Source organism: Budorcas taxicolor, chromosome 13, assembly GCF_023091745.1.
Source record: "Budorcas taxicolor isolate Tak-1 chromosome 13, Takin1.1, whole genome shotgun sequence".
Lineage (NCBI taxonomy): Eukaryota > Metazoa > Chordata > Mammalia > Artiodactyla > Bovidae > Budorcas > Budorcas taxicolor.
In genome coordinates, this window is record NC_068922.1 from 65,704,482 (window position 1) to 65,724,437 (window position 19,956).

The following is a 19,956-nucleotide window of genomic DNA, read 5'->3' on the forward strand; positions in this document are numbered from 1 at the left end:
CCCAGTCCGAGAACTGTGCACGGCATTTAGCATGGGCTATGTAAATATATGAAAGAATGAAGAATGTGGGATTTCCCTGGTAGTCCAGCAGCTAAGAGTCAGTGCTCCCAAGGCAGGGGGTCCTGGATTTGATCCCTACAACTGGATCCTACAGGCTGCAATTAAGAGTTCACATGTTGCAACTAAGAAAAAAAATATCCTGAAGGTCACAACGAAGATCAAAAATCTCACGTGAAGCAACTAAGACCCAGCAAAGCCAAATTAACTAAAAAATTAAAAAAAAATTTTTTTTAAACAATAAGGAACACAGGGAAAAGCTAGGATATATCACCTCTCACTAACTGGTGCGTAGTCCAAGCTTTAAGACTTAATAACTGCGTATTTAAGTGAACTGGGTTCTGTTCTATTAGGAGGATCAGAAAATAAGAGACACTGACAATAAATTAGTTGGTGTTTTATTGGCTGTTAACACTGAGGTGTAACTTCACGCTACTGTACCCTTCTGGGTCCTGACAAAGAATCCTATTTTCTGCTAAGTCTTCCCTGCCTTTTCATTTTTTCCATACACGAGGATAAGGGAAAGCTTTTAAGAACATGCAATCTTGCAATGCAAATCATTAACAAATATGGAGAACAATGAAAAAGAAACACTTAACCCCTTCTTGATCCCTGGTTGGGGAACTAAGATCTTGCATGCCACATGGTGTAGCACGCCCCCCTAAAAAAGCTAAAACACATTATAGACATCAGGATATAAAGAATGAGTGTTATTATCTTCAATTTGGGAATCTTGTAAGGAGATACATGTATCCATACAATGCAAACAATGCTCACAACTCCTCTACCTAACATGACCCTCAAAGTCACAGGAGAAGATCAGTCTCATTCTGTTTACAACCAGAATGACCTCTAAAATGCTTACTGGATTTGGTCCTGAATAACTTTAGGTTGTTTCAAAACCTCAAAAACATCTTCGGAGTAGGGAGATTTCTGATCACAAAGAATATTTCAAAGAATGGGCTACTAGTTCTGAAAGTCATACCAAAGCAAAGTCTCAAGCATTTTGCTCGTTCTTGGAAAAAGCTTGTCTATGACATTCTTTCAAATGCATAAATTCCATTTTAAGAAAAAAAATCAGAGTGCTTTACAGTCAGCCAGTTATCTTCAAAGGCAACAGGGCAGATGTCACAGCTCCGCCCGCTGTGCACTGGGGCACTCTTCCGGTTTCTCTCCTCTAGAGCACCTTGTGGCAGGAAAGCTGCATGAGGTCACTGACAAGATTTAGAGCAATATCTGCTAGGTTGTTTCTGTAACTGAAGCTTGAGCAGTTTTCGAGCTGGTGAAGGATCTAACTGTTGAGTGCTTCTCTTCCCTGCAGAGAAAAGGAGCCAAAAAATACATTTCAACTGAATTCAAATACCACTGTTGAAAACTTACTGTGTGAATACTGTGCCAGACCCTGAAGGGTATTCGAAGGACAGCTTAAGAGCGCATCTGCCCTCAAGGAGATGGCTCTCTGGTAGGAAAGCCAGCTGCAACTACAACCACAATACAATCTGATGGGGACTTCCCCAGTGATCCAGTGACTAAGAATCTGCACCCCAGTGCAGGGGGCCCAGTTCAATCCCTGGTCAGAGAACCATATCACAAATGCAACAAAGAGTTCACAGCCTGCAACTAAAGATCCCACATGTTGCGACTAACACCCAGCACAGCCAAATAAATAAATATTATTTTTTTAAAAAGTAATGTCAGTGTCACTTGGTAGATTCTTGAAGAATGAAAAGAGAAAAAAGGCAATGGATAGATATTTCTTGTCCTGGATCTACCCAAACAATACAGTTTGTCAGTTTGTGGAGATTTAATTCTCAGTCTACTGTACTCCTGTCTAAAAATTTCCAATTAACTTTGAGTACCCACAATAGTAATTGTTATTGTGAGGGGGAAATAAAAGTCACCAGATACAGGCCTTACCCTTGGAAGCCTTTGTATCCACACAATGCAAACAATGCTCACAACTCCTCTACCTAAAATCACCCTCAAAGTCACAGGAGAAAATCAGTCTCATTCCCTTTACAATCCGAATGACCCCTAAAATGTTTTGAAGGGCAGTGTACATCCGAAGGGCCATTAGATATAAAACCGTGCAAGCTCTGGTCCCCTTAATACAGGCTTACCGAGCTGTACTGACACCTCCCGGAGGCACTGGGTACTTTCGGCCATAAAGGCATGCAGCTGCTTCACGGATCCTTGCAGTTCGTCCATCTGCAGACAACAGACAACTGTGAACTGGAAGGGTGCACGGCTTCTGCATAGCTCCTCAAACACACCAGGCGAGCTCCTGCTCAGGAGCTTTGCTTCTGCTGCTCTTTCAACCTGGAATGCTTATGCCAGACATTTTGTTTGCCCTTTCACATCCATACTCACCCTTCTCCACACTGCTTTAACTCCTGAGCAGACTGACCTGCACAACCTCAACAGGATCCCAGGTCCTCTGGCTTCTGGGTGGGCTTGACCAAGAGGAAGCCAAGTAGGAGCTGAATGAGCTCAGGGTATTTTTACCTGGGCCTGCTCCTGGAAGGGTCATCTGGAGTTACTAGTGTCTCTCAACTGAAGACCATGGCTCTTTCAGAGCAGCCCACCATACAACTCCCTGCCAGGTACCACAGTAACTGTTTCACCCTCCAGCTGAGGAGTAGGAACAGCTCAGCTGCCTCTTAGCCCCAGATCACTTCACTTCACTTTTGAATTCCTGATACCCACATCTTTATACTCAGCCCCTTTGTAAACAGACTCTCCTTACCCTATATCAAATGCCACCTGCTTCCTGTTCATATTGGGCTGACCAAAAAGTTCATTTGGGTTTTTGTAAGCTCTTATATAACCTGAACAAACTTTTTGGCCAGCCTAATACTTGGATTGAGGGACTTCCCTGGTGGCCCAGTAGATAATACTCTGTACTTCCAATTCATGAGGTACAGGTTCAATCCCTGGTCAGGGAACTAAGATCCCACATACTGTGTGGTGCAACCAAAATAAAAGTAACAGAAACAAATAAAAAAGTCCAACTTGAGACCTCATGCCTTAAGTTTAAGATGGTATTTTGGCAAAAAAAAAAAAAAAAAATTGGGGTTGACATTCTTTAAAATGTCCTCATGGCTCACTTTCCCGTTTCTTTCAAGTCTTTATTAAGGTGATACCTAGGAAGGGCCTTCAACCCCTCTATATAGCAAACTGAAGCCCTCCCGATATTCTCTTCCTCCACCTGACTTAATAGCGTTTATCACCATTTACTTGTTTATTTTCTTTCATTGTCTCTCCATGTTTCCCCAAGGTAGAGTTGAATATACTTATCTAATTACACATGTTCTCCAGCTCTTTTAACGAGGATGGGAAGGTATCAAAGCTGGATAACTTAGCCAAAAAAACATGACCCAACTCACCACCAACTCCATACAATCAAAGACTTTAGTCTGGTTCTGCAGTATCTTCTGGTAGTCAGGTTTTGTATTAAGGACTTCACTCTGGGAAGACCCAACATACATTCTAGGTTCTACTTCAACTTCAGTATTTTTGGTTTCAGCTGATCCTCTAAAAACAAAATAAAAAAGCTTTCAAATAATTTTCTGTGGGAAAATAGCAGAGATTTACCTAGGGAAAACACTTCCTAAAAGGCTTTACTAACCTGAATCAATATTATTCCACCCCATGGTGAGCATAGGCTCTCTTACCAACAGGAGATTCTGAGATAATTATCCAGTGTTAATATTTTTATACTTCTGGACTCCAGGAAATGCTAGAAGGTTAGTCGACTCCATCTAACAGTAAGGTCCATTCACAAAAAGGACTACTCCTGGGGTAGAGCCTGAAAGTGAACATCTATGATCTTTTACCAAAAAGATGTTGGCCCACTTCAATTATCTAAAATAACTCAATATAATGGAGAGTTTATGAAAACTGCTGATGACTCTAGTCATAACAAACCAATGAGGTGGTAGTAATATTATCCCATTTTCAAATGAGGAACTTCAGATTAAGTGGACTGCCCAAGGTCACTAAACTAAGGAGCAGTTAGGATTTGGACAGAGACAGTCTGCTTCCAGAAGCTTTCCTGTTAATATAAACTATGGCCCGTCAAGTGTTTATTCTGAAACTGCCATCTTACGCATTATTGGTCTTCATACATAGAGTATTTAAAGGGTGAAGAAAGTAATAGGCATCAATACTTGGATTAGGGAAGCTTCTCATACTGTGCTCAAGGTGCCTCTCTACTAGGAGGCTACTTTCGCAATTACTATTTTAGCTAATGTTTTATAGTTGTGTTTCTAGCTAAGGTTCTGTTTGGGGAAGAAAAGTTTAAAATCACTGGTTTGGACAGTAAAATGAAGCCAAAATCTAGCACTTTCCCATTTTATTATGCCTTCAAGGCCCAAAGATCGTCTCTCTCCTGTAGACCCACTTCCATCACCTCTTTCACCCCTGTGTCTCCATGAGGGCCCTGGCTGTGGTTCTCTCCCACAGTCGCAGCTTTTCAAAGGCCGTGTGCTCACTGAAGTCCCTTGATACTGTTCCTAGACCAGCCCCAGGTTGCCAGGTACAGGGCAGAGACATGCCTGTCTCCCCCAGAATGTGGAACAGCAGCCAAGGGCACAGAACAGAGGCAGTTCTGTTCTTTGACTGAAAATAGTGACAACTCTTCCTTCCCAGCCCCCTTACTCTCCATTTTCAGTCACACTGTTCGTATATACTCTACAGAGATTTGATGAGTTGACTGGCCTGTAAGACTGGATTCATCATTCAATTTGTGCTAACAGAACTGAAATCAAATCAAAAGTCACAAGGTAAAACCTTCCTATTTCCTGTCATAGATCTAACCTTGATAGGATCTCTTCAGCCTCTTCCTGGTAGCGCAGCAAGAGCTGATCCCAACTCTGACGTTCTAAAGAAAACCTACAGAAGCAGGAAAAAATTCAGTTAACTTTTGATCATCTCATTCTGAATCACTCAGGGCAACCATACATTAGGTGTCTACTCTGATTCTAAGATATGAATAAAAAGGTCATTAAAAAATAAAAAAGATTAGAGAGCAGGACCAAGTCAGAGAATATTAACTTAATCAAATCAAACATGAGTCTTTACATCACATCCTTAGTCTCTAGACTCCATTCTATGAAACTGGCCATCGATACAGTCCATAAACCACTCCAGTGTCTTTGCCTGAGAAATCCCATGGTCAGAGGAGGCTAGTGGGCTACAGTCCATGGGGTCAAAAAAGAGTCGGACACAACTTAGTGATAAAACGACAATAGTACATAAAATCCCCGTGTGCAGCTTTCTAATACTGACACCCTGAGAAGGATGTTTACTGTTCATTTTTCCTGGGTTATTTCCCCCAGACAAATTAAGAATTTCCCAACAAAAGTTCACTCATTTTTACTTACTTTGTTATATATTCCTTCATCTCAGCCACTGATGTTTCCAGAGCCAAATCTGATACTCTTCTAGAAGAGACACGATTATGAGATTAACAGAAATCTTCCAAGAGTGTTTGCTTTTAGTATTGGACGTCTCACATCATTTTAACAGCAATAAAATATGTTCAGAATTTATCTTTCAACGAATAGTCTTGGACTCGAATTCACTTTTGCACTAGGTATTAGCTTTCTCACTGGGCTCTTCATTGTCTGTTTCCCTCGTCAATTTGAATTCACATGTGAACCAATTAACCTCTCTTCAAATATTTCTTTTGTATTTTTCGTTTCTTAAAAATTCTGTGACTCTCCACTACATTCAGAAGAAAAGCCAAAACTCCTTAACCTGGCACTTAAGGTTCTCTGTGTTCTGGCTCTGTCCAGCTCATTATCTTTGATTCCTACGGTTACCCTTTATCTATTCTATCCATATAATGCCACTCAGTCTCAAAATATCTGCCGGTATCAATCTCCAAAGTTTGTTTCCACCATTTTTTTTAATATAGCCTCTTGCCTTCCCACTAATCAAAACCTTAATAGCTTTTTCATACAACTGTCTTTGCACTTAAGTTGAAGTGCACTTTGCACTCAGTTGGATATGTTCTACTAAAACCAATAGCTTGGCTAGTAGGGCGAATGATTCTAATGGAAAAGCAGGAGGCAATGAAAATGCCAAAATTTTGCAGATGTACTTGGTACTCTACCTGGCAAAGGCAAATCAGCTGTGTCACCTTTTATGTTTTTCTATCAAAGCCTGTGACAAACAGCCTCTATCACCTCTAGCAGCAATACAGCAGCCTGTGGTTTAAATACACTGCGTTAAAAGGGAAGCAACGTCGAGCTAACATAATGTTCATTTCCTGAATAGCAATGTTAATTCTCAGGATCTATGGAAAGGCAGACCTCTGTGAAGTTGAAAGTGTGAGATCAAGTCATGTAATTTGTTGCAGGATGGGGAGAGGGCTAGGTGTTGCCCCTGCTGAGGGACTACCAGTTTCGGGGGAAGAAGTGGGGGGCGGGTAGCGGTGGCGGCTGTAAACGTTCTCTTAATATTCTTGCTGGCCAACGGCTAAAAACATGACTTTATCTACAACTGGCATGACTAGCAAAAATATGAATGCTTTTCGTCTCATCTTCACATATTTGGTTCCTCCTCACCATCCAGGTCTTACAGGTCTCAGTGCAAACGGCAAATCATTAGAGGACTTCTCTGAACACTCTAGCTTAAGTTGGCCACTGCTTCAAGTCACTATCATATTACCTGCCCAATTAGATTATCACTGAAATCATTCAGATTATATCTGAAGTCATTATTTTCTAAGTAATTTGACTGTCTCTCCTACTACAATGAATAAGAAGAAAGATCTTATTTGATTATTTATCACTATATCTCCAGCTTCCAGAAGAGCATGGTACATAGAAGATGCTGGATAAACGTTTGATAAGTGAATGAACTGTCTAATTAAGTCTTATTTCTCCAAAGAAGCCATACGGATTGCCTGCCAATAGGCATGTGAAGATGCTCAACATCACTATTATAGAAATGCAGTCAAAACTATAATGAAGGGCTTCCCTGATGTCTCGTGGTAAAGAATCCACCTGCCAATGCAGGAGACATGGGTTCAATCCCTGATCCAGGAATATCCCACATGCCTCAGAGCAACTAAGCCCAGGCGCCACAACTACTGAGCCTATGCTACAGAGCCTGAGAGCCGAAACTACCAAGCCCACACACTGCAACTACTGAAGCCTGTGCACCCGGAGCCTGTGCTCTGCAACAAGAGTGGCCACCACCACGAGAAGCCCACGTACCGTGGCTAGAGAGTAGCCCCTGCTCACTGCAACTAGAGAAAAAATCACGCAGCAACAAAGACCCAACACAGCCAAACATTAAGTAAATAAGCAAATAAAATTATACGTAAAAACTACAATGAGGTATCACCTTATACCCATCAGAAATGGCCATCATGAAAAAGTCTACAAATAATAAATGCTGGACAGTGTGTAGAAAAAATGGAAACCTTCCTAACACTGTTGGTGGAAGGGTAAACTGGTGCAGCCACTATGGAAAACACTATGAAAGTTCCTTAAAAAAGTAAAAATAGACTTACCATAGGACCCAGCAACCTAACTATTGGGCATGTATTCGGAAAAGACAAGAACTAATTCAAAAAGATGATGCTGTGAAAGTGCTCACTCAATATGTCAGCAAATTTGGAAAACTCAGCAGTGGCCACAGGACTGGAAAAGGTCAGTTTTCATTCCAATCTCAAAGAAAGGCAATGCCAAAGAATGCTCAAATTACCGCACAATTGCACTCCTCCCACATGCTAGTAAAGTAACGCTCAAAATTCTCTAAGCCAGGCTTCAACAATACGTGAACCATGAACTTCCAGATGGTCAAGCTGGTTTTCGAAAAGGCCTAGGAACCAGAGATCAAATTGCCAACATCCACTGGATTATCGAAAAAGCAAGAGAGCTTCAGAAAAACATCTATTTCTGCTTTATTGACTACGCCAAAGCCTTTGACTGTGTGGGTCACAATAAACTGTGGAAAATTCTGAAAGAGATGGAAATACCAGACCACCTGACCTGCCTCTTCAGAAACCTGTATGAAAGTCAGGAAGCAACATAGAACTGGACATGGAACCACAGACTGGTTCCAAATAGGAAAAGGAGGACGTCAAGGCTATATATTGTCACCCTGCTTATTTAACTTATATGCAGAGTACATCATGAGAAACGCTGGGCTGGAGGAAGCACAAGCTGGAATCAAGACTGCTGGGAGAAATGTCAATAACCTCAGATACGCAGATGACACCACACTTATGGCAGAAAGTGAAGAACTAAAGAGCCTCTTGATGAAAGTGAAAGAGGACAGCGAAAAAGTTGGCTTAAAGCTCAACATTCAGAAAACGAAGATCATGGCATCCGGTCCCATCATTTCATGGCAAATAGATGGGGAAACAGTGGAAACAGTGGCTGACTTTATTTTGGGGGGCTCCAAAATCACTGCAGATGGTGACTGCAGCCATGAAATTAAAAGACGCTTACTCCTCGGAGGAAAGTTAAGACTAACCTAGACAGCATATTAAGAAGCAGAGACATTACTTTGTCAATTCCAGTAGTCACATATGGATGTGAGAGTTGGACTATAAAGAAGGCTGAGCCCCGAAGAATTGATGCTTTTGAACTGAGGTGTTGAAGAAGACTCTTGAGAGTCCCTTGGACTGCAAGGAAATCCAACCAGTCCATCCTAAAGGAGATCAGTCCTGGGCGTTCATTGGAAGGACTGATGTTAAAGCTGAAAATTCAGTACTTTGGCCACCTAATATGAAGAGCTGACTCATTTGATAAGACTCTGATGCTGGGAAAGACTGAGGGCAGGAGGAGAAGGGGATGACAGAGGATGAGACGGTTGGATGGCATCACTGACTCAATGGACATGGGTTTGGGTAGACTCCGGCAGTTGGTGATGGATAGGGAGGCCTGGCGTGCTGCGGTTCATGGGGTCACAAAGTGTCGGACACGACTGAGCGACTGAACTGAATTTAAAAAGATACATGTACCCCAACATTCATAGCAGCACTATTTACAATAGCCAAGACATAGAAGCAACCTAAATGTCCATCAACAGATGAACAAATAAAAGATGTGATGTGTGTACAAACACACAGAGGAATATTACTCAGCCATAAAACAGAACGAAATAATGCCATTTGCAGCAACATGGATGGACCTAGATAGAGATTATACTAACAGATTAAGTCAGACAAAGAAAGACAAATTCCATACATCACTTATTTGTGGGATCTAAAATATGATACAAATGAACTGAAGTATACACAAACACACACATATAACTGAATCACTCTGATGTACACTAGAAATTAACACAACACTGTAAATTAACTATACTTCAATGTAAAAAATTAAAAAATAAAAAGTCCTTATTCAACTATAATTTTGGAGAGAAAGGGAACTGTTCTTACCCTTCTGAATCTTCAAAACATTTTTGTAGTGTTCCATTACTTTCCAATCTGTCTGCAAAATGTTTCAACTCTTCAGAAAGGGAAGACACTACAGAGAATAAAATTATGTTATAAAATAAAGACAATACTTTTCACAGTGAGCTGCTGACAAAGATGTAATATACGTATGGTGGTCTCAGCTCTAGGGTCACCTGTTACATTCTTGCCCTCTCACCGATTCAAAAAAGTGATATAAACATGCGGTAAGATTTTACCTTTTTTCTTTGGGTAGGTACAGATAAAATGGAAGACAACTCTTTATAACATTTATAATAGTGTTTTTCACACAACTGACGAAGCAGCAGGTTAAAAGATGTGTTAGAAAAACGTATCGGCATTGACAATTCACTCTTTCAAGAGATCTGATCCGCTGGCATTAGGTGAAAAAACTTATTATAGAAGTCAGAAATGCTAGCAGCAAATAAAAAAATGATGGGCATAAGGTAAAAACAGGTCTCTGCTTAAAGAGTTCACAATTAAATTCAGGTGAGGAATGCAGACGGGAAAAGATATGTTAAATAGCTATCAAAATAAACCTGGACATGTCTAACCTAATTACACTAATAGTGCAGTTCTGAGATAAACAGCTTTAACTGGCAAGTAAGTCTGACTTCATGTATTTTCTAGGTCTTTTATTTCTGGCCTGGATGATTGCATAATTACACTGTAAGGAGAATAGCTACTTCCTCGAAAGCTGAAAATTGACTCCCAGGGAAGAATATTTGCAACTTATGTCACAGACAAAAGCTAATTTCCTTAACACAAAGAGTGCCTGCAAAATTCCAGGCAAGAGTGCTGGAGTGGACTGCCATTTCCTTCTCCAGGAGATCTTCCCAACCCAGGAACCGAACCGGGGTCTCCCGCACTGCAGGCAGACACGTTACCATCTGAGCCACCAGGGAAGCCCATAAAAGAGGCAATATCTCAATTTTAAGAAATGAACAAAGGATATGGAGAGACAATACACAGAAAATAAAGTACAAATGGCTCTCCTCTAAAAATACGAAAAAATATTATCCTTTTCAAAAGAAAAAGAAGTGAAGTGAAGTGAAGTGAAGTGAAGTCGCTCAGTCGTGTCCGACTCTTTGCGACTCCATGGACTGTAGCCTACCAAGCTCCTCTGTCCATGGGATTTTCCAGGCAGTAGTACTGGAGTGGGTTGCCATTTCCTTCTCCAGGAAAGAAAAAGAAACACAGATTAAAACCCCCAAAAGACCTTTAAATAATACCTACCAAGTAATAAAAAAATCTAAACTTTTAGTTACAGTATATTTATACTAGTTAATTCTAACGTATCTTATTTTTACTTGAATATGTGCTAAGAGGCTTGTATAAAAAGGTATTCATTATCCATTCACTGTAATAACAAAAGACTGAAAACAAACCTAAAAGCCCATCAATAAAGAACCATTTAAATGAAATATGGTACATTTATAAAATAGAGCATCATGTAGCTACTAAAATATCAAGACAGCTTTATCAGTGTGATAAAGGACTATCTGCAAGATAAATTAAGGTTTTAAAAAACAACAAACAAGATTAAGAACAGTGTGTAGAGAGGATTATTCATTTGATTTTAATGGATAAATGTTTAGAAATGCAATAAATTTGCAAAGATACCCAAGAAGCTGGTGGCCGTGGTTGCCTCTGGGAGGAGAGGAGCTGAGACTGGGGGTTATGGGGCAAGAGAGGCTTACTTTTAGACCTTCTAAACTTCGTAAGCACATATTCGTATCTTTTTTAATGCAGTTCCCCCCAAAATTGGAGGAGGCCTGGTTGTGTAAGGTAGCAGCTCCTGTAAGTAGCGACCCCGAGAGAGAGGTTTCATCCAACCCTAAAAGAAGGTACAGACCAAGGTCAAAGCTCGAGTGTCTGGTCTTAGCAACTTACCTTTGGCTCTGAAACTTTCAAGACTGAAGCCCTCAGTTCCCCTTAGGAAAGGTTCAAGTTTCTGAACAGAGAACTAAATAAAGAAAAGCATTTTCAGTACAACAACCAAGATTTGCCAGGCCAATCCTGAATTAATGTAATCTTAGGATATTTAATAAATGTAAGTGAGCATGATTTAATTCTACACCTAAGATTTTTCATATAAACAAAACAAGAAAATAAAAAGGTAAGGAAAAAATTCTTTGTTCCTAGACTACGTGATGTGATTTTTGATTCAGGGGAAAAAATGGTCATTTAATTCACACAAATGACTTGCTTATCTACACTGATGCAATCACCAGTTAGTCATATAATTCCAATTTAGAGAGCAGCCAGATCTCAAATGTCTGCTTAAACTTAGGTATGACCTCCACCCACCTTAAAAGTCCCATCATTTGCTGCTAATGAGCAAAATATACTAGACAGGGGAACTCTCTTAACTGCTCAGTTAGCCACAGGAACATCAATGGCACTGGTAGAGCTTGATCCAGAGACAAAACTTCTAGGATTAAATCTGGCTTTTAAATTAATCTCACTACAGAGAAACACCTTTTACTCTTTACTGATAAATCACACAGTCCTGACGTGTCTTTGGGGATGTCACAGTAACAGTTTAAAACAAAAAAGGAAAGAAAAAGAAAACACTCCCAATCCTGAGACTTGACTCTCACCTGGAAACTGGAAAGGAGGAGAGAGCTCAGCCGTTTGCTTTCTGTTAGGTCGACACTGATGGATCTGCAGAGCTCTAACATAAAATATTACCATATTCAAAGAGCTGGACACTTCTACAGTTAGCAAAGTGAAAAACAAAAAAACCTGAAAAATTCCCTCCCTCTTGATGCAGCCTAACTTAAGGTAAGAAAACCCAAGCAGTCTTCTCTAATCTGTCTTCTTACATCTAATTTGTTCAAGATCACCAGAGAATGAAATTTACCCATCTGTGCATCCTAAATTTAAAGAGTTAAAAGAACCTTTTATGTATTACCTTAAAATCTTGTCTTGCTAAATAAAACAGATTAAAAAAAAAAATTAACTTCTCTTTGTGTTTTATATTCACCATTTGAAGAAAGGAGATGGGACTATTTCAGAATTTTTGTGATAGCCATTGCAGTGTGCTTTAAATACAGTGTCTTAAGAATCTTCCTATAAACTATGAGTTCCACTTTACAGATGGAGAAACTGAAGCTCAGAGGGGGGGATGCTTGTTTGAAGCCAGAGACAATAACATTAATAGTAAATTTGTTGAACATAGACTATCTAAAAAGAATCTTCTTAAATTCTAACCTTCACCCTCACTTGAGGCAAGTGATTTATCAGCCTAACCATTTAACAAAGGTTAGATGCTGGGCAACTTGCCCAAGGTCACACAGTGCATCAGCCTGAACTAAACAGGCATTTTACGTAATTATGCCACTGAATCCTCAAACAGCTATCAATAAAAGATGTAGATACTGCTTTTCCCAATTATGTCCATTTAAAAACATTAATTCTTATACAGCAAAGGAAATTTGCTTTGAGAATTAGGAGAGATACATGTCTTTTAGCCCTCCAGCATCAGCTGGCTGTTTTTAAGTTCTTTTGCGCCCTCTCTTGATTACTTCTTCTCACTTTTAGTCATGAAAAATAGGATACCTTCTACCTATAACCAAAGAAACCTGGGAAGCGGCGGGAATAACCAGAAAATAACAAATCCTATACATCAGTAATTTTTTATTACACAGAATTTTAGGTCCACATGCTCTGGAAAATAGATGAATGTAATAAGGGTAACCTTAGGAAACTGAAATTTCTTGGCACATCTATGGAGGAAGTATACAAGCATAACCATGGTAGCAATTTTCTGATATGCTACATGGCTGTTTTTAGGTAGATTTCCTTCTAAACATCAGACCTTCAGGAAGTGAAGTTATATCTTTAATCATAACTTACAACGAGCTATATTTATTTATTATGTGCTAAGTACTATGTTATGTATCAACTCATTTAATTCTCAGTCTTGTAAAATAGGTATTATTTCACCCCATTTACTGATGAGGACCGTAAAGCAAAGGAGGTTAAGTTAGTTAAGTTCTTCCTGAAATGTGCTACTTTCCACATTAAATCTTGTACTTCAGTGATCCTGAGATACTATTATTATAAAGTTACACAAAATCATATTCAAATACACCATGTCTCAAAACTAGGTTTTTACCCTAGATATTTTTACGGGTTCTTCCCTCTGAGATATTTTCAATTATAAAACCTAAAATCAGGTAGCAACCCATCCACCTTCTATTCTACTTTAGGATATGAGGAAGAAAGCGAGAGGAAATCTTTACTTCTAGCCAATGTGAATGCTGAACATTCACTTAGCAAAGGTGAATGCTGAACAACTGTAAATCAGATTTTCTGTCCATGGTATAGATTACAATGGGTAGCTAATAACATGATATAAACAGCATTGATACTGAATACTTACTAGGTGTTTGACATCAGTACTTATAATCTGAGAATACTCCTACAGATGAGGAAACTGAAGCTCAGAGAGGTGAAGTCATCTGTTCAGTCACATAGCTAGTAAGTAGCCAAGTCAAGCCTAACTTCCTGCCATACCTCACTGCCTCTTATCTGAGCTGGAGCTCCAGTCTTATGTACATAGCACCCCACCTGTGATGCCCTGATGAAAGGGAGGCAGTGACTTCCGCCGGTTTGTTTCCTTCATACTTGCTCGCCGCCAGGACTGCCTCCTGTCTTGATGACAAGCAGACTGCTCTGGGGACAAATGAAGGGACCTGGATTCAAGTTCTTCCTGGTGGCTGAGATCACCACTTTCCCCTTTCTGGGGGCTACGGCCAAGGTGGATTCGTTCCTTTGAAACACGTTCAGTCATCTTCAGGGAGGTGGACGATTTATTACACGCTTCCACAGGGTTGGGATCTGATTCCAGTTGATGATCATGAGTCTTAGATGCCACTGGTTCCTCTCCTAGCACTTGTCACAAAAAAGTCAAAATACAGAATCAAACCCATCACAACTAGGAATCTGTGCAAAAAAAGTGGCAAAAGGAAAACATATGCCCCAGGTCATGGAAACATTGAGGAAGCATCTCTGCAAATACATAAATAAGTGATTTCAAATCCACCAAGAGCCAGGGAGGTATTTAGGTAAAGCTCATGAACCTAAACCCAAGGCAAGAAGGTACCGAACTTCACAACAATACTCACCTTCTACTATCTCCGGTCTAGAAGTCATCCTGAGGTGAGAACCCTGAAACAGGAAAATGAAGTAATCTGTTCTCCACATTTCAGTCCCAGTCTTGCTGGGGCTTTACTCCCCCAGAATCAGCCTTGTGTTTTCTCGTCTCTTTGAACCGCCCCTTTTTGCCCCATGAAATTCTACCTGCCTGACAAGGCCCAGCCCAACTTCACTTCCACATCTCTTCCACAGAACATCAGCAGGGCTCATCACCTCCTGTTCTGAATTTCTACAGAATTTATCACTAGAAATAATCTTATCTTCCTTAACATATACCCCTCTTAGTTCCCAATTATTTTGTGTTTAACAAGGGCTTAATTGCATAACTCAATCAATGGCATGGTCTTCAAAACATGAACAATCACTTTACCCTTTACTTATTAATTCTGCAGATTTAAAGCACTGTCCATTCTACTTCCAACGATCCCTAAAACTCTTCCAACTTCCAGCTATCTATTTAGTTCAGATCTCATAGTTTCTATCCCTCTTCCCCACTTCCCCCAAGAATCGAACAGCTGCTCCACGAGTTTTTCCTACATGCAGCATTGTTCCTCTCCAATCCATTCATTCTTTATTTTTTTGAGCAGCTTGTGGGATTTTAGTTTCCCAGCCAGGGACTGAACTCCGGCCCCTGCAGTGAAAGCTCGGAGTCCTAACCAGTGGACTGCTGGGTAATTCCCTCCAATCCACTCTTTAGACAGCAGCAGATTCCTCCAGCGTACTGAACACCTTCCAGAAGCTAGTCCTAACTAGTACCTACTGCTGCTTTCTCCTGCTACTCCCATTCCAGGCATCACCTTTTTTTTTGTTGTTTTTTAGTTTCTGTTTCTTTTTTAATTGTGCTGAAATATGCACAATATAAAATATACCATCCTAATCATTTTTAAGTGTACAGTTCAGTTCAGTGACATTAAGTACATCCACATTGCTGGCTACCATCACCACCATCCACCCAGAAAACTCTTCACTTTCCACGCACCACTTCTGAATCTTTGTACACATTGCCTTATAACTTATTCTTCCTTTCCAATCGAGCTCAAGTGGGAAGCTTTCATGCCACGTCTCTTTGGCAGAGTTGGCAGCTCCACCCCTAGGCCTCCCTGGCACTGGTTGTAAAGTCTGTTTACATGTCTCCCGGGGCCAGACTGTCTTTCTTTCTTTTCTTTTTTAATTTTTTTTTTTTTTTTACAGACTGTATTTCTAGTGCCTGTCACAGACAAGTAACTGACTGGAAAAGGGCAGGGACACGACCGAGCCTCTCCCTCCACCACCAATAAAAATCCATACGGGGTGGGGGGAGTGCTTAGTAAAGAAAAATAAATATATGTGAAGGGACAACGTGGAAAAAGTAAGAGAATAACGAGGGGTAGTAGGATCAAGGATCTAAATCATCACAGTTATGGCTGTATCATTCAGATGAAAGTCTGGTTACTTAACAGCAACCACTGACACCTTTTAAGTGCTTATTACATGACAGGACCTGTGTCTGTATGTAAAAACTGTATGTGCATTACTGCGCCATTTAATCATTGCCACAGCTCTGGAAGTACCATCAACAGTTTCACGCTGCAGTTAGTTGAACTGAGATTCAGAGGGGCTAAAAAAAACACCCAAACTTGTTAGGCAGCCAGCCTGGAGAAGAGGCGAAATTCGAAGCCTGGCCTGTGTGACCCACCTCCACCCCGCTTTCAACCTTCCACCAACAGTGACGTCTAGACCACGGGCTCTGCAAACAGGTCCCGAGCGAGGCGCCGCTGGCCCCCGGGTCTCCTCTTACCCGGTTTCGGGGGTGACGACGGGCAGGCAGGGTGTGGGCTGAGCCGAGTTGTCTGACCCCAAAGAGGCTGGTGCGGGGGTGAGGGAGGCCTCGTCCGGGAACAGGCCTGAGACTCTTTCACCTCAGAGAGACGCCTGTCCAACCCAGAGCCTCCGTCTCCGAAACACAAGGCCGCAGGTCACTCTCTCCGAGACAGCAGGTTACCCCTGGACGCCCTGCACCAAGTCCGCTGCTCCTTCCAACTCTAGGACCGCTACATTACCTTCCGGCTGCTCCAGAGCCGCCCCTTAGAAAACTCCCGCCGCCTAACGACGCATGCGCGGCCAGGGGGAGGGAGGAGAAGCTCCCGGGCTCGCGCATGCGCACAACGCCGCTTCCGCGAGGCGCATGCGCAAACCGTTGTTGGAGACTTGTGGCCCCGCCCGGTTTGTCCAAGTTCTTCCCCGCCCAATATTGGCTAAGTTACCACCTTCCCAACGACGGCACGCCCAAGGGGCCCCTGACTAGGTACCGTTACATCGTCGTGTTCTTCGCGCCTGACATGCCCAGAGCCTTTCCAAGATGAGGGAGCAGAGGCCCAGAAAGGTACTTGCCAAAGGAATTCATTAGCGAGTGGGCAGTGATGCCCTGTCCGGTCGCTAGGCCACAATCCCTCTCTCCATTTGTCTTAACTCTAAAATTGTGGACCATGACTCTCCCAGGGCAGACTGGGACCACTTTTTCCAGTTCTCCTGTAGCATATTCCCTCTTTTTGTGGCCCCTTCAGCACCTGGAGAAGTTCAGGATCTCTCCTTTTACAACCTCATTGCAGACCTCCCCCTCCCCAAATTGCTTGCCACTCTTCTCATCACCCCCATTGCTTCTGCTCCTTTGCTTGGCCTGAGAAGCCCTTCCCTGATTATTCTTGGCAGAATTCTCCAATTTTAAGCCTCAGTTGAGGATCCAGTGCAAGCCTTCTCTGAGGCCCCAGGCGGGAAAGCAGATGCCCTTTCTGTGCTCCTGGGAGCCTACCCTGTGCCTGGCACACTGTCCATTGCTGGCTTTGGGGCTCCCAGATAGCATGCTGCTGCTTCAACACCCAGCGTGATGCCATCAGAGTGTCAGCTTGCACGTGCAGGCCTTCGGCATCTGAAATCTCCACAAGTGTTGAATCACAAGCAGTCCACAAAAACTGGTTAATGAGCCACAGCTGGAATGTGACTGTGGTCATCTTTCCATAGCAGCTGTGGTCCCTGGAAAAGTGTTCTGGTGGTAGGCAGAAATCTGCCTTCCTGAAATTTCCACTGTGTAGTTCTAGCATGTTGACTCCCAACAGATGTCTGAAGCAGAAATTTGCTCTTTGTTCCCTGAGTATCACTTTCTGGAGCCCAGTTCCTTCTCTTCCCACCCCACTCCAACTCCTTGCACGGTGGGCAAGTATGTTGCCTCATGGAATCCAGAACCAGTACATCCTCTAGGTCCTTTCCCTGCTTTCAGTTCTTCCATGACTCGCTATTGTCCACAGGATGTGGACAGTCCTTCCTTCATAAGGCACTGTGTGATCGCACCCAGCCTCTTTCATCACCCCACACCAATGATCTCTTTCAGTTCCCTGATCCTGCTCTCTTTTCTTTCTAATAGGCTTTCTACATGCTGTTCCGTCTTCCTGAAACATATTGTATCCATCTCCTGCCTGCAACACATCACCATCTCCTTTATCTGTCAACATCTCAACCTTAGGAATCATTGCAGCCTTTCCTGATCCCTCTGACTCCCTGACCACCCCTTGGCCATTGACATTTGCTTTCCTATTTTTCAGGTTCATATATTGTTATCCTCAATGCCCAGCACAGGCCTGGCTGTTATTAGACCCTCAAAAAAGAGATCTGGAATTCCTTGATGATCTAGTGGTTAGGACTCCATGCTCTCACTGCTGAGGGCCAATGTTCAATCCCTGGTCTGAGAACTAACATTCCACAAAAAAAAAAAATTATTTTCATGTGGTTGCTGGCTTCTCAGATGGTCCCCAATGACCTCCACTTTCTGCTGTTCATGCCCTTGTATGTATAGTTCTCTTCCAAAAGGAATAGGGCTAATCTTATAACTAGATACTGCAGAGATGATAGTGCATGATTTTTCAAGGCTTTAAGTCATAAAAGACATTGTGACCTCTCCTGCTTTCCCATATCACTTGCTCTAGGGAAGCCAACTGCTATGTTGTGAGGATACTCAAACAGCCCTAGGGAGAGGTCCACATGGGGAGGAACTGAGGCCTCCTGCCCACCCTCACTTGCCAGGCATGAGTAACCCACCTTGGGAATGGATCTTCCAGTCCCAATCATGCCTTCACATCATTGCTGCCTGATTTGATATTTGACTGCACCTTCAGGAGACCCTGAGTCAGAACAACTTAGCTCTTGAATCCCTGACCCACGGCATCTGTGATATAATAAATGTTTGAGGATAATTAATTATACTATAATAGATAATTAACCCATGTCCTTTTTTTGTGATAAATATTTGAAAGTCTTCTGTAGAAAGTTTCAATTCCACTTTTGATGACTGCATTTGTTTCTCTGTGGCCTTACCACCCTTCATGGGAGACTCTGAGGTGTCAGCAATCAGTAGCTAGGAGCCCCTGGTGGTTCCTCCCAAGTGACCCCAGACCAGCCAGCTGGCTGTGGCATTCCCAGGATTCCCTTCTTCCCAGGCAACTGGGTGTGGGGTTGAGTCAAGTTCCAAATCTGCTGGGGACCGCACCCACCTCACGTGAGAAATCAGAGAAGCCAAGTCCATGGAAACTGTTCATATGACATACTTTATTTCCAATCTACAACCATTAAAAACCCTTTGTAAGTTTACACTGTACAGTTATTCTCATGTCTGAAATAAGACATGGGAGGGAAGGAGAGCTGGCAGACTGGACCACGGTTGTCTAGCACCCAATACCTCCTGGGAAGGAGCCTTCTGAAGAAAGGAGTAGAGAGGAGAAAGAGCGGACAGGAGAGGCAGGGAGTTTGGCCCAAGGATGCCCCTGGTCCCTTCCTTCCCAAAGGCCTTTCCCTGGGGGACCCCTTGGGCCCACGACTTCAGGGTCCACGCCAGGAAACCAGGATGGTCTGGAAGGGGGTTTCACAGTATTGGCGGGGGTTTGGGATGGGGGGCCAGGTTGAGGGACAGCTTTTGGCTCTCTCCCCTCAGCCCCCAGGGGCAGGAACTGCTTTTTGGCGCTGTCTATAAGGTCTCCCTGGAGGTGGGAGGAGGAGGAGCTGGCTGGGGATTTAGGAGTCTTTCTTTGAGAACCTAAGTTTCTTTCCCTTTGAAAAGAAGCCATAAGCCTATGGTGAGATTCCCAAGGGATAAAGGGTCAGGGTCTTTTGTCTCCTGCCCCCACCCCACAGGATGCCCACCCCCTGCCTGGCTGGCACAACCCTATACAACCTTTAGTAAAACCCAGACAAGTAGGAGAGGTGGGTAGAACTGGAACCAAACCAGGGGTAGGGAAAGGAAAAATACCTGCCTTTTCCCAGTCCCC

The 19,956-nt window shown here is 42.4% G+C and overlaps 1 protein-coding gene across 1 annotated transcript; it reads right to left on the minus strand.

Annotated features, from left to right (window-relative positions):
* Positions 1 to 834: 834 nt before the first annotated feature.
* Positions 835 to 16,677, minus strand: DSN1 (DSN1 component of MIS12 kinetochore complex). The gene is made up of 11 exons (XM_052651173.1): positions 16,443 to 16,677; positions 14,635 to 14,677; positions 14,078 to 14,401; positions 12,103 to 12,176; positions 11,393 to 11,465; positions 9,464 to 9,551; positions 5,442 to 5,501; positions 4,876 to 4,950; positions 3,444 to 3,591; positions 2,178 to 2,265; positions 835 to 1,372 (listed from the first exon to the last, which is right to left on the minus strand). The coding sequence occupies exons 2-11, from the start codon at positions 14,660 to 14,662 to the stop codon at positions 1,269 to 1,271; spliced, it is 1,062 nt and encodes a 353-aa protein (XP_052507133.1). The 5' UTR covers positions 14,663 to 14,677; positions 16,443 to 16,677; the 3' UTR covers positions 835 to 1,268.
* Positions 16,678 to 19,956: the final 3,279 nt, after the last annotated feature.